The sequence below is a fragment of the Castor canadensis genome, chromosome 2 (genome assembly GCF_047511655.1).
Source record: "Castor canadensis chromosome 2, mCasCan1.hap1v2, whole genome shotgun sequence".
Classification (NCBI taxonomy): Eukaryota; Metazoa; Chordata; class Mammalia; order Rodentia; family Castoridae; genus Castor; species Castor canadensis.
Genome location: NC_133387.1, coordinates 36,638,177 through 36,661,232, shown reverse-complemented (window position 1 = coordinate 36,661,232; position 23,056 = coordinate 36,638,177). Strand labels below are relative to the sequence as shown.

General features: G+C 36.9%; 1 protein-coding gene across 3 annotated transcripts in view; it reads left to right on the top strand.

The window, feature by feature from the left end:
- The window catches only part of Met (MET proto-oncogene, receptor tyrosine kinase), a 102,465-nt gene that overhangs the window by 60,598 nt on the left and 18,811 nt on the right, over positions 1-23,056 (top strand). For 2 of the 3 annotated variants that reach the window (XM_074064515.1, XM_020168948.2), the window contains exons 4-14: positions 682-816; positions 1,812-1,985; positions 6,532-6,692; positions 9,156-9,258; positions 9,365-9,501; positions 10,173-10,334; positions 10,987-11,086; positions 14,336-14,554; positions 20,709-20,855; positions 22,464-22,620; positions 22,818-22,958. In XM_074064515.1, the coding sequence (XP_073920616.1) occupies positions 682-816; positions 1,812-1,985; positions 6,532-6,692; positions 9,156-9,258; positions 9,365-9,501; positions 10,173-10,334; positions 10,987-11,086; positions 14,336-14,554; positions 20,709-20,855; positions 22,464-22,620; positions 22,818-22,958 (1,636 nt within the window). The remainder of the gene's footprint in view (positions 1-681; positions 817-1,811; positions 1,986-6,531; positions 6,693-9,155; positions 9,259-9,364; positions 9,502-10,172; positions 10,335-10,986; positions 11,087-14,335; positions 14,555-20,708; positions 20,856-22,463; positions 22,621-22,817; positions 22,959-23,056) is intronic. The other variant, XM_074064526.1, reaches the window with a different exon arrangement.

Below are 23,056 nucleotides of genomic sequence, written 5' to 3'. Positions count from 1 at the left end.
CATCCTAAATTAGAAATACCGGAAGGCAACAAGGAAACCAATTACCAGACCTCATTTTCCAGGCATTGCTAAAACCATCAGGCCTTATTTTAAAGCTGGGACAAGAAGTAGAACTTTATTTATAATGCAAGTAATAGGATATCATGGGACAGTAGTATATGCAAAACCTATAGCACATTATTTCAAAGTGGCAGGGGCCTATGTTGAGCTCAAAAGATCTATAAATATGACTTAAGAGTAGCAAAGTCAGAACCAGCTCCAAGTTTCCAGACTCCCCATCCACCACTCTTACTATTACGTCAAGGAAAATGGTCCTGTGGAGAGGATTGAGGGGATAAATTAAAAACTAATCCAGGATCCTTGGAGCCTATGTGGTGTCTTCTTTCTAGGGAGAGTTTTGGCTCCTCCAGTTCCCCATACAATTGTGAGGATTTGTCTTCATGTGCTGGCTCCCTGGGTACCATTAAAAGATCATAGGCAAAAGTCTGTCTTGGGGCTCAGATAAATTTGCTTCAGGGCAAGAGATTAGAAGATGTCATATCGATTTACAGCAAAATGAGCTGTTGGGTCTTTAGTTTAAACACCCACCAGCTCTCCTTATCTGTTATTACCATTATCATCCACATTTCCACTCATATTTAAACAGTTCTTGCTGGAATAAGAATGTTTCCTGTTTCTCAGGTTGTGGTTTCTCGAACAGTATCCTTAACTCCACACGTGAATTTTCACCTGGACTCTCACCCTGTATCTCCAGAAGTGATTGTGGAGCATCCATTAAACCAAAATGGCTACACACTGGTTACCACTGGGAAGAAAGTAAGCCCTGTTTACACAGGGAGTTTCCATCGTTATGGTTCTTCCTGAATGAATGTGTTGTGTTTTTCCTCCTCCTCCTACTCCTCCTCCTCCTCCTCCTCCTCCTCCTCCTTCTTCTTCTTCTTCGTTTTACTCTTCCTCTTCCTCTTCCTCCTCCTCCTCCTCTCCTCCTCCTCCTCTTCCTCTTCCTCTTCTTTTTCTTCTTCTTCTTCTAACTTCTCTTTTCATCTTAGATTCACATCTACATTAGGTTCTTTCTTGAGTATTCCAGAGCTCTTCTGAAATAGAGTTAATTTTTTCCTCATGGAAGATTAGGCCCAAGGGAGGTCTTCATAATGTGCACTTCTACTTTAGTACTGTGTTTCTCAATGAGAAAAACAAACACAGAGAATGAGAATTACAGTCCTCACAACTGAACTTGAGTGCAGGCAGATAAATCCTATAAATATATATTGGAATCTGACTCCATGCAGTAATCCCTTTTCCCTCAGAGAAAGAGATGCATCTTGATACCAGAATAGTATCAACATTCCTGAGAAAGTTCCAGGGATTCAAGTGTATTTTCCAACGACTTAAATTATACTCTGTTGCTTTAAAATCACTTCAGAAAGAGGCAAATGTCCCTACTCAATAGACCTTCCAAAATTTCATGACAGTGCTTATGTACCTGAACAGTAATGTTAACTTTTTTTGAGACAGCATCTCTCTATGCTGCCTCCAACTTACGATCCTCTTGCCTCAGCCTCCTTAGTTTCTGGGATAACAGACCACATGGCACTGTCCCTGGCTACTGATAACTTTTATCACATCTGTTCCAACAATAGGGGAAAGGAAGGAATCTTATTTTTTATTTTAATCACAACTATTTTTCACATATTTGCTATCTCTAGTAGACTCCGTAAAATGATATTTGTATATAGCTTTTGCATATTCTTTTTTTTTACTTAAACAAACCAAAACCCCTGTGGAGCTCTTCTATCCCTTTTTCTTCACAGATCACCAAGATCCCATTGAACGGCTTAGGCTGTGCACATTTCCAGTCCTGCAGCCAATGTCTCTCTGCCCCTTCCTTTGTGCAGTGTGGCTGGTGCCACAATCAATGTGTGCGATCAGACGAATGCCCCAGCGGGACATGGACTCAAGAGATCTGTCTGCCTGCAGTCTACAAGGTTGGAATCTCTGTCAGCTGTCATGCATGGTTTTTTTTTTTTTTTTTTTTTTTTGGTAAAAATCTCTGTAATGAAAAAAAATTTCAAGAATCTGTTTACTCATTAAGTGGTAAATAAGAAAACTCAGCCAAAGAACCCTCTTCCTCCTAGCTTTAATCCTCTCATGGTGTTGGGGCACTCTTGACCTGCACCTGAAGTACTTGCTTCATATTCACTAGATCCTCTCTTGAGCAGCTCTCTCTTAGTGCTGTGTGCATAAAAAAGCAGAATTTCTCCCCATTTCCTCACACTGGGACCTGTTCCCTCCTCCCCAACTCATTCTAATACCTTATCACCTGTTTTATGCCAGGTGCCGGGACATCAGCCTTCACTACCACAAAGACAGATCTGCTCCTGGCTTACCCCAAACCCCTAAGCTGAACCATGAAAGCGACAATCCAGCCATGCAAGGGCAAACAGGACACAAGGCATCAATGACAGCCTTGGGTCATCATAGATGAGACTAGAGTTGTTTCCTAGGGCAATGTGAAAGGCAAGTGTAAGGTGAGCCCCCTCGGTGGCTATGAGTCTTATCTCAATGTACCTGAGAGAGAGAGAAGTAAAGGCTTAACTGATGACTATACTAACATCTGGCCTTCTGAAAGCCATTTTATTCTTTAATCCACTCCAAAAATATTTACAGAATGCATATCACATGGCAGGCCCTCTTCTGAATACTGGAGACAACAGTCCAGAAAAAGACAAATATGCCTTCTGCTGTTAGAGAACCCAGCTTTTGCTGTGGATGTCAGCCTTAACATTGCAGCCACACTCTAACTCTTGCCTTATTTGCTTAAGCATATATTTGGTACTATGAAAATCTCTGTGGAATTGTTTTTAATTTCTTGGTCCAAGTATGTTTTTCTTAAAAACATTTCCTAGATGAGGACCCAGTATCTATTTTTTCAGCCTGCATGTAGAACAGTTGGACTTCAGTAAATGATTCTTGTGAAAGATTCAAGTTAAAGATCTTGGTCACCTGGTTTGTGTCCAAGTAAACAAAGTGCACAAGGCAGAACAAGAACCGCCCCCAGCACATGGCTGTTTTCGTTTAGTTATGGTTTAGGGCAAGATTTGCAGTGGGTGACTGGGTTTTAAACCAATTCATTTTCTGTTAAGGTGTGACACAATTATCAGGCTTCAGCTTGACTGGTCAAAGAATAAACTAAAAGAGTGTAAGCAAAGAAATTTAAACTATACTATGACATACATGTACTTTTTGTTGTTCAATTTACTTATAAAACCCATATGCAATTTTATACTTCTGTAAACACCCAGCCTTGGCAATTTGAGACACTAGAAATTTGAACTCTTCATATTCCATAAAAGATATATGGAGTTATACACACACACACACACACACACACACACACACACAGAAATCACAACAATCCATTTCAAAAATAGCTAAATTGGTATTTTAAATAAAGAAAGCAGGTTGGTAACCAGCACAAATAAAACATTTAGTTTTGGCCCAGTCTTTCCTTTTACTAATTGTGAAAGCCACATTAAAGTGATTGAAAAGAGAGCAAATATTTTAGAACTTTCTGGAACCAGGCAATCTCTCATATGTCTGAATCTCCCTCTTCTCTCACTTTCCCTAAGTCCAGCACCATACATTTCGTGATTGTGAAGGGTTGCATTGTATCGTGCACAAGCCCATGAGGCGTGGGCTCACGGTTAGAAGGAAAGTAGTGCAGCTGAGTCCATAAATCCCTCTTGGTTCACACTTGTTAGGAAGATTTCATACTGCGCTAGACCGTGACATTTAGCATTCTTACTGAAAAAAAAAAAAAGACAGACTATTCATCTTTTTCTTATCTGTCTTAAACTCTACACGTCCCAAATTCAGCTAATGTCTAGAGTTTCTCTTTCCAATACGTCCATGTTAACCTGCTTTTCAAGGTACATGGTGATCAGTGGCTGAAATTCTTTACAGCTCCAGATAGGAGAGATTTCAGGATTATAAACCCATTATTTTGTTTCAAATGTGTCATCTGATCTCATAGTTAAAGAGCACTGAGAAATGCTTCAGAAAAGGAAGAGCTCTTCACCAGTGTACTCTGAATTTATCAGGATAAAATTGTCATAGCTTATAGGGTTTCAGTCAATTTCAGGGAGACAATAAAACTGCTTTATTAATTGATCAGAAGACTTAGATAAGAAAGAGCAGCAATATCTCCTTGGGGGTAGGGAGTGGGCAGGCAATACACTGCCACCAGTGTATTTGTGACTTTTTTTCCTGCTAAAGCAGAAAGGAGGCTTCCACTGTGAATTTCAATTTTCAAGTTTTTTAAGGTGTCTCATTTTTTTCTTAGTGAGTTTAAAAAATATGATCTTAAAATACTGTTGGGAATGGCCCATCCATGATGGTAGGATGAGAGCTACTTTTGTGGCTGTATCTGCCCTATCCAGACAGGTGGGAGACCAAGCCTCTGTGGCTTTCTGCCGGACACTCATTTCCTGTCCACAGAGTTTCTCTGAGCTTAAGGGTAGCTCAAAGTTTGCCAGCCCATTGTTGGGGCTCTCAAGGGTGTGTGGTCCATGACCGCTTCCTTCCTTTTCCCATGGAAGGGTGAAGGTTACCCCATCAGCTAAGGGGACAATACTCAGCCCAGACAGAAAAACCAAGCAAAGCTGTCCTTTTAAATCCTGAGTGCCTAGTGGAGGTTTGTAATATCCATTCCTATTGCCAGTGCACCAATTGAACAACTCACAGTGTCTCTTCTCAAATAATCAGCCAGTCCCTTTGCCTTTCATAGAAATTGATGGTGTGTGTCAAGTGACAAACGTCAATTTTTACATAGGACAGGGGTATTTAGGCAGAGGGATCAGGCTCACATCAGCCTCGGGCAGCTGTTTTGGATAGGGGAGACTCCTCATTAAAACAGGGGAAAGCAGCTGTGCATTGGCCTCATGCTGAAGAAAGTCCTGGGAGGGTTGGATGTCTTGTTCTCTCCTACTGGATTTCTAGTATAATAATAAACGGATTTTTTTCTAGCAGTTCTCATTTGGCTAGACATGGACAAGGTAAGCATTCATGAAAGGCCTAACTGTGTAATGGATTTTTATGGGTAAAATGGCTGTCATAAAAGCATTAAGCTAAGACTTTAAAGGGGTTTGTGTAACAAGGATAAGTTAAAACTTTTGGTTTGCGATTATTTACTCAGGAAGAATGGAAATGTTTGCAAATGTGAATTTTGCTGAAAGCTCTTCTTAATTGTAAGACTTGCACAAACTGGGCTTTAGCAAATACCTTTTCTGTTTTTGAGTTGCCTCTATACTCATGCTGTGTTTTCCCACCATTGTACTTTACAGCACAATTTACAATATGCCCCCCTAAAGAAGCATTTCCTTTCTCAATTGTCACACAGCTCCCTAGGAGAAGCTTATTTTTAACTTTTAAATGTGCTTTGCTTAAATAGTTTTAGCCTAAGAACAGTTGTCTTACAGATTTCATAAGTGCCTGATGCTATCTTATAGCATGTTCACCTATGATTTATTAATAATCTCAGATTTCACTTTTACCCCATCAAAGCATGCCTGCAATAATACAAAGAACCTATTATTTATTGAACATGAGGCAAAAAAAAATTTTTTTAAATGAGATGCAAAGTAATGCCAATGAAGATAATTAGAAAAATTACTATAATATTGATTTGGGGCTCTCTCCTATTTCTGGATTTTTGTATGTATTAAATATTGTACATCATGTACATTATGCATCAAATGGTGACCATATTTAAAGAACAATGAAAAATCCTAAGTCAATAAAAAATCTTAGTAGTTGTAAAGAAGTAGATCCAGGTATAAGTATAAAAAAGTACATTTATCTATGTATTTGTCAGTGCCTTGCACATAAGACATGGTTTGTAAGTGATAATGTATCAATGAGTGACAAGTATGTATTGATGACAATCTCTGTGTCTGGTATAATAGCTGATACAACAGTGCAAAAACTGGACACCAAAAGAGGTATTTTATTTTGTGATTTTTTTTTCTACTCTGGGTGGGGAGTAACACAGCAACAAGCATGTGCACACAGAGCTGGGATAGAAAGCAAGCCATATATGGGACTTTGACTTACTGAGCCTATGAAGGAGTTTGGATCAGAGTTTGATGTGGATGCTTATGAAGAAGTTATATTCAGTCACAAGCCAGTAAGAATCTGGGCCCAAAGCACTCCTGCCCAAAAGAGCCCTGGAAAGTGAGCTCACTCACTTCTGAATGCCCAGAAGGCCTGCAGCCCCATCGAGGCTGACTGCTCTTGGTCCCATCTCTGCATCTCCTAAAAATAGCTGCTTCATCAGCATGTCAGGTAGTTTCAGTGCTTGTTCTAGGTGCTCTGGAATTTGTGACCCTTTCTTTTAGTGAAAATTCAGATCATGGGAGAATGGAAGAGTTTCTGACTATTTAAGAATAAATACTTTGTTTTGTTTGTTTTCCATACATACAAAAAATAATAGTTATATTGAATTTTTTTTTAAGTTCTATGTTGTCCTTGCAGGTTTTCCCAACTAGTGCACCCCTTGAAGGAGGGACAATGCTGACCATATGTGGCTGGGACTTTGGATTCAAGAGGAATAATAAATTTGATTTAAGGAAAACCAAAGTTCTCCTTGGCAATGAGAGCTGCACCTTGACCTTAAGTGAAAGCACAACAAATACGTAAGGATCTTAAAATGCTTTGCTGGGCTGGGCTTAGAAGACAGGTTTTGTTTTTGAATGAATGTTGGTTTTAAAGACGTTGCTCAAAATTCTCATTCTTGACTTAATGAGGGTCTTGGTTTGTCATGGAATTTGTAGATTTGTTTTGTTTTGTTCTTTTAATCCTCTATACTTATAGGGATAGGAAAAGAGATAGGTGACTTACCCTAGGTGAAGAAAACAAGAATCCAGCATCTGGGAGTTTTGCATCCATTATAATTCCTCAGAAATTGGGTAGATTTGAAAGAGTGGCACTCCATCCTTATAGTCTGCCCATATCATTTGCAAAGGCTTTTTTTATAAAAATCAGTAAGTCTCCCAATCCAGATCCTCTCTTCTAAATCTACATATGAGTCCTTGGAAGTGTAGAGAAACCCCTCAGTCATATTTTTGAGACTCTTTTTAGGTAAACTTAAATTTATATCCAGCTGATAGTGATCAACACCACATTCATTGTTTCTCATTGCACCATCTCTGATGTCCTTCCAAAGCAGGGACCTGAAGTTCAGAGAGGTGGAGTGCAGCTTAGCAATCAGGTGAAGAAGAGCTGAACAGGCTTTGAAACAACAATTCTGATTGAAGACCTGTGCTTATTGTACTGTATTCTCTACATACCTTCCAAAAGCTGAATTCCATAATGAACAGAGAATCCACAAAATATTCGTTATCATGTAGTAGCAACAACCAAAGTTTTCTTGGTTGAATCTTTATGGCTGAACTTATTCTTGCAAGTGATTTGTCATATCTACTAGACTTTATTCCAGGGTTGTAAAAGATCTTAATTCATTTTACTGATACCAAAGAATCAATTAATGTTATACTTGTTAGTTAATGACAAAACAAATTAATTTTAGAACTCTCTCATAAGTTCTCCAAAACTCTTGATTATTGCATTATAAATTAAGATCTGTAAATATGAAACATAATTCATTCTTTTCTCTTAAAAGTTATTTAACAAAACAAATTAAATTCAAACTTTTTTATAAATATAAGATTATTGATTAAAACTAGTTCTATGAAAAGTCTATCATAATTGCATTTCCTTCAAGTAATTTAAATAACCATAAAAATGTGCCTGTTGACATGTTTTGATTAAGAAATTTGGCTTATTTAATCATCAAAAACACCACTAACAACAGGTATTGGCGAGGATGTGGAGAAAAAGGAACCCTCATACACTGCTGGTGGGAATGTAAGCTAGTGCAACCACTCTGGAAAAGAATTTGAAGGCTTCTTAAAAATCTAAACAGATCTGCCATATGATCCAGCAATCCCACTCCTGGGGATATAACCAAAGGAATGCGACACAGGTTACTCCAGAGGCACCTGCACACCCATGTTTATTGCAGCGCTATTCACAATAGCCAAGTTATAGAAACAGCCAAGATGCCCCACTACTGATGAATGAATTAAAAAAATGTATTTCTACACAATGGAATTTTACTCAGCCATGAAGAAGAATGAAATCTTATCATTCACAAGTAAATAGATGGATCTGGAGAACATCATTTTGAGCAAGGTTAGCCAGGCTCAGAAGACCAAAAATCGTATGTTCTCCCTCATATGCGGACTTTAGATCTAGGGAAAAATACAGCAATGTGGTTGGACTTGGGTCACATGCTAAGGGGAGAGCACACACAGGAGGAATGGGGATAGGTAAGAAACCCAAAACATGATAGTATTTGATGTCCCCACTGCAGAGGAACTAATGCAGAAACCTAAAAGTGACAAAAGTCAATATGAGAAGGGGATCAGGAACTAGTGAAAAGGTCAGTTAGAGATGAATCAACTTGGGATGTAACACATTTTTACATGGAAGCAATGCTGGGAAACTCTCTGTATAGCTATCCTTATCTCAACTAGCAAAAATGCTTTGTCTTTCTTATTATTGCTTATACTTTCTCTTCAACAAAATTAGAGATAAGGGCAGAACAGATTCTGCCTGGAAGCGAGAAGGTGTGGGGTAGAGGGAGAGGGCGGGGAGAGGGTAGGGAAGAGAAATAGCCCAAACAATGTATGCACATATGAATAAACAAATAAAAAAAGAGAGAGAGAGATTTGGCTTATTTATAGATAGCCCATTATTTCATATGCTACTGAAATACCTTTTCTTTATCTTAGACATTTTAAACATACTTTTGATTTTATGGGCTTAGATTATTGTGCACTTTTTAATAGGTGAAGTTTGCACTGATGAAATTTAAAGTTTCCTATTTGGCCTATGCAAATACTGTATTATAATCAATATAAAGTTTGTCATAACAGTACAAAACAATTTTCAGCCTTAATGCTTACCATGAAACTTTACTTGCTATTCAGTCATCAGCTCATAATTTGGAGTTAATGTGCCATCATAAAAAAAAAAACAGCCAAACCAGAAAATGCCTGTGGATTTGTAACATATTAAACTCTGCTTTTTTTCAGGTTGAAATGCACAGTTGGTCCTACAATGCATGAGCATTTCAATATGTCCATAATTATTTCAAACAGTCGAGGGGAAACACAGTATAGTACATTTTCCTATGTAGTAAGTTCAAACATTACTTTTCGCATGAACTAGGATGTTTGATTTTTACTTAATGTATTTAGAGTGATAAAATTAACACGTTGCTTTGTTTTTATCTCCTATTCAGGATCCTGTAATAACAAGCATTTCTCCAAGTTATGGTCCCAAGGCTGGTGGCACTTTGCTTACTTTAACTGGAAAATATCTCAACAGTGGGAATTCTAGACACATTTCAATTGGTGGAAAAACATGTACTTTAAAAAGGTGTTATAAATTTATTTTTTGTTCCATTTGCCAAGTTGTATTAATATCTATACCTAGTAACTTTTTTCCTCATGAAGAAAAATCGAGGTGTTTATTATTTACTCTCCTGCTGATAAAATTCTCTCCTTCCCAAATCCATCTGTTTCCTTTTGCTGATTTTTCTGCTCTTCCCTTATTTGTTAACTCCCCTGTTGAGTTTTGTCTTCCTGTCCACCGCCTTTATTGTAATAGCTTAGTATCCTCGTTATACTATGAATTTGATGATCTGGTCATTGACAATAAGTTAAAATAAACTTTTCCATCAAGATTTAAAATTAGAATAAGTCACTGGAAAAAGAAGAAATGGCAGAGATTGGGTTTGGGAGAAAGTTATGTTTTTGCTTTTAGAGTTGAAAGAGCTCAGTTTACTCAAGTACCAAGAGTACTTTAAAAGTTGCTTAAAATGTCAAATGTTTTGAAGTCAAGGTTGGCCTTTCAACAACAAGGCTGTTTCAGATCCAGTCAAATGTAAACAGCCTGCACTAGAAAGGGCTTTTTTTGTGGACCATCTCAGGAAATTCCCATTTAGGAGTCATTGAGTTATACGCTTTGATTTATGGATGTAACTCTAAAGTATGTGTATCGCTAATAGCTAAGGTCCATTTTTTTTCTTTTTTTTTCCTTTGGTTCAGTGTGTCAAATAGTATTCTTGAATGTTATACCCCAACCCAAACCATTTCAGCTGAGTTCCCTGTTAAGCTGAAAATTGACTTAGCAAACCGAGAGATGGGCAGCTTCAGTTACCAAGAAGACCCTGTTGTCTATGAAATTCACCCTACCAAATCTTTCATTAGGTAAGTAAAAACTTCTGATAAGAATAAAAATAACATAATGATCATATCACTGTAGAATAGTTAAGAAGAATTGCATTTTTACCCCTAGCTTTGATGTTGTTGCATTTCTTTTGAAAGTTGCCTTTCCAATTCAGTGGAGAAAACTATAATTAGAGACTGGGTACAATCTAACTTAATTTATGCTAGTTAATGCCAAGAAGCATTTAATTCTATTTTGTTATGTTTTAAATGTATTACAATGAAATAGTTCAATGTGACACCATAATATGTACACATTTATATTATGTATGTCAATTCTATACCATGTATAGTGCCCAAAAAGGGGAATCATTTGTTCTATTCCATTCTTAGTGTATCTTTTTGTCCAGCCTGCTTTGTGCACAACTTTTCCTTATACCAGATTCCCTTTGAGTTACTATCTCATGGGACCCAGATCAATCTGCCCTGTTTCTATTAATTGTATCCATCCAGCAACAGTAGTTATATGTGGTTTTCTTTTTTGTTCCCCAAGAACAGCCCCTGACCTTCCATTTGATTTTGGTTGTTCCTCTAACATATAATCATTGCATATAATAAAATAGAACCTCTGTCTAAAATACTTACTGGAAAAAACTTCTCACTATTGCCATTTTTCTACTTTTTTTTTTGCCAGCGGTGGGAGCACAATAACGGGCATTGGAATAAATTTGAATTCAGTTAGTATTCCAAAGCTGGTAATAAATGTTCAAGAAGCAGGAAGGAACTATACAGTGGTAAGTCCTTGGAATGGTGGTTCTCAGAGCTTCTGCCACCTGGCTTTCAGGGCACATGGAACATTTTGGTTTTGCCTTTAATGTTTGGTAGTTACTTTCTTTTCAGCATAGGCCAAATATTGTTTTTTTATTCAACAAACTTAAAATTATCTAGTCTTGGGCTGACATTGTAAACACATACACATATATGTTTAGATACAATGAAGATCATCAACTCAAAGGCAATGTTTTTAAAGACAATGAGTAAAAACAGAAATCATTGCACTCCTCTGTATTCCCTTGGTAATGCATCATAGACTATGGACTCTTTTGTTCTAATAAATCACTTGAATAAAGCCTGGGATCTTCCAGTAGCATCCTTGTCTTTCTAAAGCAGCAGACATACAGTGTTTTCTTACTCCCCCATTCTTCTTACCATTCTTTTTGTCCCTTTGTTAGCACATTATCAATTAACAAGAGAGAGCATTAGGCTGTTTATGTATGTCCCAGGTGTGGTTGGTGTTTGTTCTTTCTCCATCTGTCCTTATTTTATTTGTAAGGTCAATTGGACCTTTAATGGATTGTGTTCTTAAAAATGACCCATTTTGTACTCTTAACAATTTCACTAGTCCACTCATTTTTGTTTAGACATCAGGAAGCTTGACATTATTTCCAAAGATTTCACATTTTTCATTGATGCTTTTCTCTATTATAAAAATAACATAATCTAGTTGGACATGTGCACTCAACTTAGAATGGAAGTTCTAAGTGCTCCTGTTCAAGCAGGGTCTTGATTGGGCAGGTGATAGATTAAATTACAGCACTTTCTTTGAGATTCCCCATCCAATATTTCTTGAAGACTAAAGCCACAGTGTTCTTTAATTACAAAAACCAATTTGGGGCTAAAAATGTCAAGCTAAATCACCAAACAATAAGGTCATCTCAAATGAGATTTTTCTTGACCTTCTCAATCAGCCACATTGCATCACCTCTACCAAGTATTATTAGATTTTTATCATATTTCTGAGAGATGGTACTCCTGGGAGACCCTGCATGAAGTAAAGGGCTTTGAAGCCAGTCCCCACACATGGCCACAAACAAAGTTAGAATACCACTGCTGTTAATTTGTAGAACATCAGTTCTCCACAACCAAGATAAGGTTTTTCATTAGCCAAATAAAAATAACACTAACTCTCTTTGGTGTTTGCATATGACTTTTTAAAGTAGAAATCTGAGAAATTATTAGTTTCATTAACATCAAGACTCTATTGTTAAAATTAATGACTATATTTGCTTTCATCTCCCTTACCATCAAGATGACTCATAGAATAGCTCTTAAACTTTAGCTTCATTCATTTATTTGTAATCAACTATTTATTAGAAACCTTCCAGGTATTAGATATAAGAGATGCATTTCCCAAGAAAGAGTCAAACAATGGTTAAGGATAAAATCTTATCTGTGTACATATCTGAAAATGTAGACACCTATTGTTTTAACTACAAACATGTTGGTACAATAGAACTACACATGGGAATTGGATGGGAGTGAAACAGTCAGTGGATCTATTTTACTATTTACTATGTCACTATTTACTGTTTTACTATTGTTTGTGAAAACTACCTCACAAAGAGATATGTGTTCCTTTAACATTCCCTATGGCTTATAGAATTTGAAATTGACTATGATGAATTAAACCCATTTATTATTTAACAAGTTAAAAATTATGGTCAGTTCTGATTTAGACACATAAATCAAGCCACAGTAACTTTAAGTCCAATAAACTGGAATCTTTTAAAATAGAAATAATTACCTTAACAAAATATGTATTAATTTGTTAATGCATATTGCATCTAGAATCCTGCAGTTTATTGGGCAGTTTCAAAGTGGTTGTTATGTAGAGAACTTTTGAGATGGCAGCAAAATTGTTCACTTCCATTTTTAAAGATGATAGAAATAAATAGTTTTTAACATTATAATATTTTGATATAAAATTAAATAATATTTTATTCATATTGTATCTGTTTTGTTTGCTTACAACATTCATTTTTAAATGTAGGATAATTTTTAGTGATTTTTAAAAATATCAAACACCAAATTCTGTTTGTGCTTTTTATGTATATCCTGAGGCATTTTGCTATTGTGGGCATAAAGAATTGTTTTATCTCCAACTATACTTGTCAAAGAAAAGGAAATCTAAGGGATGTTGTTGCTTGTTTGTCTTTTCCTTGGGGGAAAAAAACGCAACCATTTAACCTTAACTATACCACTTTGTTGCTGGTTTTAGTCGAAGTACAATCAAGAGGAAGCCACATTTTCCAAAATTCCATAAATCATAATTTCAAAGGGGAAGATTTGAAATGAGAGATAAAAGGGCATGAAATAATAATAGCAGAGCCTTTGTAAAATGAGAACATAGGAGATTTACCAATATAGAACATATAATGAAAACAAATGTAGCATGGGAGTTAAGACAGTGAGTGTTGATGTTAATGGCCTAAGATGCATGTACCCTACTCTGCCCCTCAGAGCTGTGACCTGGTTTCAGTTAATATGTTTACAAAGCTCAGTTTCTTCATCTGTAAACTGGATAATCATGGTACCTCCCTATAGGATTAGCAGGAGAATTGAATGAGACCAATCATGTATTTTACACAGAAACTGGCACCTTCTAGAAACTTAACAGTTTAAAACACACTAATAAAATAATCTAACTATGCAGTCAGTTATAATGTTAACTATATATGGTGCCTTGTGGTACACAAAACACCATGTAGTATGCTACATTCTGAATAACATTTTAATCTTAATTCCTAAATGAGGAAATTGAGTTTATGAGTAAGGGCTGTGCCTGAGTTCCCACAGCTTGAGGTAAAGCTAGGATCTGAAACAGGAACTTCCAACCCCACAAAATCCACCTCCCACTTAGACATAGCTGCTTCAAAAGACCAGGCTGCAGTCCCTTCAGGTGACTGTCATGTTTTCTTAAGGAAAATAAAACAATGGAGTGAAGGCCAGCTGCAGATAAATCACCGTAGCTTTTTCTGGGCCAGTGAAGCTCTGTGTTCCTTCGAAGACTGCATTGTTGGGAAATCTTAGCATCTATCATATTTCCAGAAATGTACTCTTCAACATTAAAAAATTAAATGTAGATTTTTTTTCCCAAGATTATGTATTGTCAGTTGCTTGCCTGAAGTTGTAAAATGAGAAAGTTGCTATGGATGTTGTCAGGCAATGTCCTGTTGACAGTGGATAATTGCATTCTCCTATAGGCGTGTGGACATCGCTCTAATTCTGAGATCATCTGCTGTGCCACTCCTTCACTGCAACAGCTGAATCTGCAACTCCCCCTGGAGACCAAAGCCTTTTTCATGTTAGATGGGATCCTTTCCAAAAACTTTGATCTCATTTATGTACATAATCCTGTGTTTAAGCCTTTTGAAAAGCCAGTGTTGATCTCAATGGGCAATGAAAATGTACTAGAAATTAAGGTAAGAATTGCTTAAAATGCTCTCCTAAGTTAACTTGAACTTCATAGCAATGTGAATAGAATCATTGTATTTCATCAGTGTATCTTCTGTTACATCAGCAAATATCTAAACTCTGAAAAACATCTTTTTGGCATATGACTAAAAGATAAGTATAATTGTGAACTGTTTTTTAATGAAGCATTTTAAAACTCTTTCTTGTGTATATATTTAAAAATAGTAAATGCTGGACACAAATTTATTAAGTAGGTTTCCTGTGATGTTTTATTCTGATGTGCTATACGTTCCCTGTACACTTCACCTAACTGTGCTCATTAAAGGGATAAACAGTAAAGGCCAAGAGAGTAAATGCGTTGTACTTCTATACTTTCTTGTAATACGTGGAGTTTTGTATCTGGGCATGGTGATCCCTAAGATGATAAGGGAACCTGATTTCCACCCCTTAGGGCATATTAGCCTCTAAAAATAATTTAATGAGGAATGACAAATCACCTTTTCTAAAGCAGCCTGTTGCAAGCAAACAGTAAAGCCCAGAGAGGCTGTCCTTGCACAAGTGATGGAGTTCCAGAACACAGGAGTGGCAGAACAAAGCTTTCTGATGTTGCTTCAGTCATTTTGACTTCAAATAATAAAGCAGTCAAAATTATAAAGACTAATTATCCTTTGCCCCAGTCATTAGAAAAAGCAAAGTATTTCTCTTCCAAAATGTTGTTTAGACATTCAGAATTTTATCCTGAAAGCTCCTCTGACTGTAAATACAAACGCAAAGCAACAGGCTAATCCTTATGTAGATGTGACGTAGTTGTCTTAGGTCCTCTCCATCCACATAATGTGTTTCCGCTGAAATTTTCTGTTTTTTCAATAAGAATTTACCTATAAACCAACCCATGCATATGTTCATACTTACTCAAGTTTACTAACCTCACAATTGTGTTTTGTACAATAATTAAGCAAACCCAGCATGAAATTAAATGGAGGCCTGCTTCAGTGAACAGCATGTCTACCACAGCAAAGTTCTTTCATCTGCTTCTTTAATTAGTTTTAGATAAAGAGAAAGAGCTTTTATCACTTCTTTCTTTTTTCCAATCAAACTAATCTAGTGTGACCTTTTGCTTTCAACAATTACTGTGTTTGCTGTTTGAAAGACTCCAGTTGATTTGTCTTGCTGAAAACAAAGGTTTATGTGTAAATAGTTTTATGCCCAAAGGAATTCTTTTTCTGCTCCTGTATCTATGATGGACAGATTAGAGATAAATGGTTCTTTATCTACTCTTCTAGGCACATTGTTGTACTGAAAACTTATTTTTCTATAAATTAAATAGTTACTATTCAACATCCTACAAAATTGTTGAACCAAGAAAAACATGATTTGACATCATCCTCAGCCTATAAAGGGTACTTCCAACATGGCTTGAGGGGTCTTTGGAGACAGGCACAGAGCAACTCCTCTCTCTTTTTCTCTGGCGTCTGCTGTAACCTAGTAATCTAGTGGGGCAGTTTAGGGAGATAGTTTTGGTATCATGATTTGTTTTTGTACCATACACCATTTTCTGTAAGTATAAGAGGAAAGCTAAGGAATATGAGTGTATCTGTTGTGATAACAACTTAACTCGTTAGCAGTTTCTAAAGTTGATCACGTATGAAACCTGTGCCCTATTAGAAACAGAAAGCATGAAAAGAGAAGGCCTCTCCTGGAAGGCAGGATTTTTGTTTATTTGTTTTGGTTGTTTGGTGGGATTGTTTGTTTTGGTTTGGTATTTTGGTGGTACTACGGTTTTTCTTGTGGCAGTACTAGAATTTGAACTCAGGGCCCTGTGCTTGCTAAGCAGACAGTCTACCACACAGGTGATCCAGGCCGCCAGCCCTTTTTGCTTTAGTTATTTTTCAGAATAGTGTCTCACCTTCCCCCCTCCTCTCTCACCACTCCCAGCCAACCCGGACCATAATCCTCCTATCTATACTTCCCGGATAGCTAGGATGGTAGGTGCATACCACCACGCCCAGCTTTATTGGTTGAGATGGGGTTTCACTAGCTTTTACCCAGGTTGTCCTCCAACCTTGGTCCTCCCCATCTCTGCCACCCAATTAACTGGGATTTCAGTAGTGAGTCACTAAACCTGTAAGAATTCCTTGACTAAAAAAGGGATTGTGATCATTTCCAGCCACAGTTCTGAGAGCTGTCTCAGTGATCACTTGGCCCAATCACTATACCATGGGCAAAGGGGCCAGGCAAGTTAGGGAGAACATAAAAGGGACCAAAGATCAGCCATTCCTCAGAATGAATCAGAAATCCTGTGGATATAGGAGGCAGTTCATGACCAAGGCTTTGAGGTCACCAAACCCAGTTGTGGACAGTGGTCATCAGAAGTAGACACCTCTTTGAGAATACACAGTAGGACAAAGGCTCCTATCAATGACAGCTTACATAATGAATTCATAAGGAATTTTACAAGTACTTTGATGCCTGTTATTTCATTTGAGTCTTACTTGGACCTATGAGGTTGAAAGGTCAGTAATGATCTCCATTTATAGATAAAATAAACAGGTTTAGAAAGATTAGATACTTGTCTTGGAGGTCCCCCAGGGAGGAAACAACCCAACTAGGGCTCACATTCAAGCTTGTTGAGTCCAAATTCCACTGAATTATAATGCTTCTCATACTAACTTTCATTTAATAAATACCAAAATACTTAACTTTTCTGTCATGTGGTATGTAAATATCTGTACAATTCTTTAAGTGAAATAGCTTTAAACTTTTAGAGACATCTGAAACTTGATTTTGTTTAAAGAAACTTTATATTTTCCCTCAATTATCTTATTATCTGACTTTCTGTGCATGACTATGTTCTGTGGAAAGTAGAGAAGTATAGCGGTTAGTACTGGAATGACTTCCTGACACTGTCCTGGGGGTTGTCTTATCCTGGAGCACATAGGCATTTGTGGTAACAGACATGGTTCCAAAGTCCTGTCCAGAAAAAGGGGACAGGGAGATGAGCTAAAGGAGAGAGCACAGAGCCAGGACTCAGGTGTGACACTGAACACAAGAACAAATGTTGGGAGCTCAGGGAGAGGCCAGGCATCAATGACTGGACACTAAAAACATCCAGAAGGAAGTGTCATTCTGGGCCAGCCCAATCTACCTGTTGTCCAGAGCTAGCTAAAGGATGTCTTCTTCCCTCCTCTAATTTACCTGTGCCTGTAGGTCCTATCCCAGTTACAGCTACCCTGAGGCCAGTTCCCACCCCAAACAGAAGGGAAGGGAAAGGTTCTTTCCTCAGAGGTGATTTGGCTAGCATCAAGACTTATTCTTGTTGAATGGTGCACACTCTTAAATAGTATTTCCCGGTGCTGCACACATTAACAGGTATTCTATGAAAAAAAAAAAACAAAAACCCCAAGGTAGGCAGACAGTATTTTTGGTTCCATAGGGCCTAATAGTATGGTCTTCTAAGTAAGAAAATGGCAAAGATCTCCAGGTAGCCAGTGAAGACCATTTGGTCTGCCCAACTTTTCTCAAATGTCCAGGAAAATTGCCCATTTACATCTTTTTGAAGTCTGTTTTGAAGCTTTCTGAGACAGTTCTTTGGCCTGGATTCTAAGCAAAAGGGCTCATATTAGGTGAAGTGTAAACCTCATTCTTCCACACACACATACACAATAACTCACTGATTCTCTGCTGCCAGCTTCCCTGGATTGGAACACTGCTTGACAGGGTCCAACCTATATCTCACTGCTTTTGCTGACTTTCTTAAATTGGCTTTGTTGCCACCTCACTATGAAAACTTGCATAATCCTTTTTATTTCAATGCTGTTTTCCAAATCCTACCCACTTCTATTCCCATCTGCTCTATTCTGTTGTCATTTCAAACATGTTGCATCCCCAGGCATGAATCCTGGCTAGAAACCCTGTGGGACACCTGGCCAGAGTTAGAGAAGAAAAGGACAAGGCACACCTTAATGTGACATACTAGGAGTCTTTGGTTCCCACTCTGGAAATGCATCCATTTTAACATTACAGTGAGAGGAAGACACTCTTATTCATCTGTGTGTTCTCAGTGACTAAAACTGGGTCTAACACATAGTAGATGATGAGGAGATTTTGTATCAAACAAAATTTGATTTACTTAAGACCTACTCCTTTCTTGAACCTTAGTTCTCTGTATATAAAGCAGGACTAACAGTATTACTGCAGGGGGCTGTCTTTGCAGGATAAAGTGAGATAATTATAACTCTAAATTGTTTTATGTATATAAAGGATTAAAGATCAGAAAGTTCCCTCTTACGCTGCTTTATTTAAATGCCAATATTTTATGATTTTAACGACTGAAGAACTGAGCTGACCTTGTAAATGTGTTCTTCTATTTTATAATAATTGATAATCAGTAATAAATAGTAAAATGTAATAATAAAAGTTCTAAACATATTTTTCCACAGCTCAACAAAACTACAGTTACTTTAAAAGACAAAAATTAGCCTATACCTATTTTTATTTTTCCTGATTTGAAATCAGTTTCCTCTCATATAGTCCTGGGCTGCCAGTACCACTTTTGTGATATCTATACTTTTCGACCTTTAAAACAATTACATATACAAAGCTGGTCGTAATTTATTCTAAAAGTCAGTGCTCATCATGTATTCCTTGGTGAGTGGATGTGAAAGGGACTCAGTCCTTCAGCTGTACAATCTGCTTTTGTTTTAGGATCCAAGGAGATCCTAAGCCTAAAAGAATGAATATTGGAAATATAAAAGCAGTGTGACCATCCCTTCCCCCACCCTTAGTTATTATCTAAGCAAGCAAGATACATTTTAGTCCTCCTCTCATAAATCAAGCCCTCCAGCTCTTTAATCTCCTTTCTCTGTCATTCTCTGAATTCCCTCCAATTTGTGAGTAAGGGCCTTAGCCCTCCTCAAACCTAACCAACAAGTTGTCATTTGAAGCCCCAAAGTGACCTGCTAGATTTATGTGCTTCTATGTAGAATTGCCCTGTGTGATGACCTGGATCAATGGATTGCTCATACCACCTCTAGAAATATCATGAGTATAAAGGTTATCTGTGTTCATTTTTTCTCAGATTGCAGCTTCATGGTAGAAAGCAGTCTCTTCTTCCAGCTTCTTTTCCTAGAATAATATCTGATCTACCAATCTGTTGAGATCCATATGAGACATTTATGGGAAAGCAGCTTGCTAACTATTAGAGGGTATAGAACAGAGTAGCAATGCTATAGTTATTACTAGCTGTGCTTTGTCCATAAGAAAAATAGCAATAGGCTTTGACAGATCTTTAAAAAATCTCAAAGTAATGGCTTGTATAATAAATAACTACTCATTAAGTCTTGATATGAGAACTTGGCTTTTTTGCACTTTGTTCCCACAGATAGTGATTGATTCCTTGACAAAACATTGATGTTTTAAAAATTCCTGATGGTAACTTCAGTTAAGTAAATATGTCAAATTGAGTAATTTTTAAAATCTTCATGTAACAATATAACTGTTCAAAATAATGTAATCGTGCTCTCAAATCCTAATGAAGGTCATATGACATCCTTGGGGAATTTCTTTGAAAATTAATTCATATATGTATAGGATGCAAATATGCAAGAAGGATGAAAAGAACCTGCCCAATTCAAATAGAATAGGAATGTATTGACATAGAGAAGGACACCACATCTCTAGAGATTGGGCTTAGGCATTAGTTATTTGCTAGAGCTTTCAGTATGATTCTAAAAGTAAAGCTGAGGTTGAGAATCATGTATTAGGCAGTGTTCTCAACCTAACTGAGTTGTCGCAAAAACCGAATATCTAAACTGCTTTCTTCTTGCCAAACATCAATACCCCCTCAAAACAATAAGGTGATTATGGATAAGATGCTATTCAATGTAAGGATATAAAATAACATTCTGTTTCCTTTTCTCTAAAATCTAATTTGCTGGAAAAGCTTTATCCTAATTCCTGACTAATTGATGCTCTGAAATAGTTCTGCCCCCTTTCAGCCATCCCAATTCTCATGAAAATGAGTGTCATAAAATCACACGCTTTGACAAATGATGTGGTCTGTATTTATAGTGTATTCATATTCCTTCTCAAATGTTAACATTCCTTCAGAACCGTGCAGTGTTAACAATCTCTCTCTCTCTCTCTTTCTTTTTTTTCCTTCAGGGAAATGATATTGACCCTGAAGCAGTTAAAGGTGAAGTGTTAAAAGTTGGAAATAAGAGCTGTGAGAATATATACTCACATTCTGAAGCCGTTTTATGTAGGGTCCCCAATGACCTGCTGAAATTGAACAGCGAGCTAAATATAGAGGTGGGGTTCCTACATTCCTCTCATGATGTAAATAAGGATGCCAGTGTAATTATGTCACTCGTAGGCTTAAAATAAATCATTAAAGCTCATTTGTGTGTTGGCTTTGGCTCATCAGCTCAGCCTCAATTCCTACTTGTTATTTTAGAAATAGTGAGTTTGTTTTGAAGCACTATCTCCTTCTCCAGGCTAAGGAGGATAGTCTCAAAAGTCCTTTCTCCCCACACTACCCCTCCATCATGCCAAAATTTGTTGTAATTCTCAGAAGGAATAAGGACACATCTAAGAGTGTCCCTTCCCCTGCCTCTCACCAGTCTAAGAGGCCAGAGCCAGTGTCTCACTGCCCAGTACAGTGATCACAAATGTAAATAAAAGAAGAAATATCTGCTGGACAGAGTAAAGTAAGGATTATACCATTTTGTAGTAACTTCTCTCATGTAGACAGCTAAACCAAATAACCTAGAACCAGAATGATTTTTTCAATATTTTTAACAGCTTTATCGCAATAGAACTCATACACCATGCAATTCACCCATTTAAAGTATGTAGTTTGATGAGTTTGGTACAATATTGCATCATTAATTTCTTTAAATTGTGATAAAATACATATAACATAAAATTTGCAAGTTTAGACATGTTTGAATATATAATTCAGTGGCATGAATTGGATTCCTAATGTTGTGTAACCATCACCACTGTCTAACTCCGAAACTTTCTCATTGCCCCAAGAAAAGCCATGTAACCACTAAGCAATAACTCCATAACCCCTTCTCTCCCCCAGCCCCTGGTAATCTACTTTCTGCCTCTATGATATTCCATATAAGTGCAATCATATAATATTTCTTATTTTGCAGCTGGCTCATTTTACTTAGCAAAATGTTTTCAGGGTTCATTTTGTTGTGACCATATATCAATAACTTCATTCCTTTTTATAACCAAGTAATATTTCATTATGTATATTTTGTTTATCCAAGAATAAATGGTCTTTAAAGGGTTCTTGAAGTCTTCTAAAAATTATGAAATGGAAATGTACAAAAATTTAGATTACTGGAGACTGAATTATGAGATCAGAATTGGAATTTCAGAATGACCATGAATCTTAAAAATCACAGAACATTAGAGGTAGAAGAGACCTCAAAGATTTCTTTATGTATCAAAACAAATGAAAATATTCTGAGACTTGTCAAATAATAATATGATTATTTACCTCTTATGAAAAGTCTTCTCTGCTATCCATTCTTCCCTCCTTCATGGGGCAGAATTAGTTTCTTACTATTTATTCATATTTCTCTGGTACATTTCACATTATATTACTTTTATATTACTTATGTACTAATATACCTCAGTTCCTCAAGATCAGAGACTGGTTTTTATTCTCTTTGCTCCTAATACCTAACTAGAAGCATAAACATATCATAGAAGTACTTTGAGATCAGTACTGAAGCAGAATTTCAGAAATCCCTTACTACTATAAAAGTGGTTATTGCCACTTCCATAGGGGTGATGACCAGGTGGTGTCTTGGGGCCCAGAGAAATTGTGATTCCCCCTGCATAGTATATCTTCTATCTATCATAGCCAAATTGTGACTTTTCTTTATTTGTTATTTCTAGTGGAAGCAAGCAGTCTCTTCAACTGTCCTTGGAAAAGTAATAGTTCAACCAGATCAAAATTTCACAGGATTGATTGTTGGTGTTGTCTCAATATCAACAATACTCTTATTATTACTCGGGCTTTTCCTGTGGCTGAAAAAGAGAAAGCAAATTAAAGGTGCATTTTTTTGTTACTGTTTGTTTGAAGAAGTTACCTTAAGGATACAGTCATTGCAGTTTAACATTGTCATAGACGCATATGTGCTGTCTTATATGCAATTATAAAAGCTGTGAGTTCTGGGCACTGGGTCAAAGCCTACTGGAACCCAAGGTAGCCAAATCTTTAACAAGCTTTTTCTTTCTCTCTGTTTTAAGATCTGGGCAGTGACTTAGTTCACTATGATGCAAGAGTACACACACCTCATTTGGATAGGCTTGTAAGTGCCCGAAGTGTAAGTCCAACTACAGAAATGGTTTCAAATGAATCTGTAGACTACCGTGCTACTTTTCCTGAAGGTATATTTCAGTTTATTGTTCTGAGAAATACCTATTTATACACTACCATGGGTTATGGCCATGTTATTTCATTTTGGTTTTCCATTGATACTTTTATA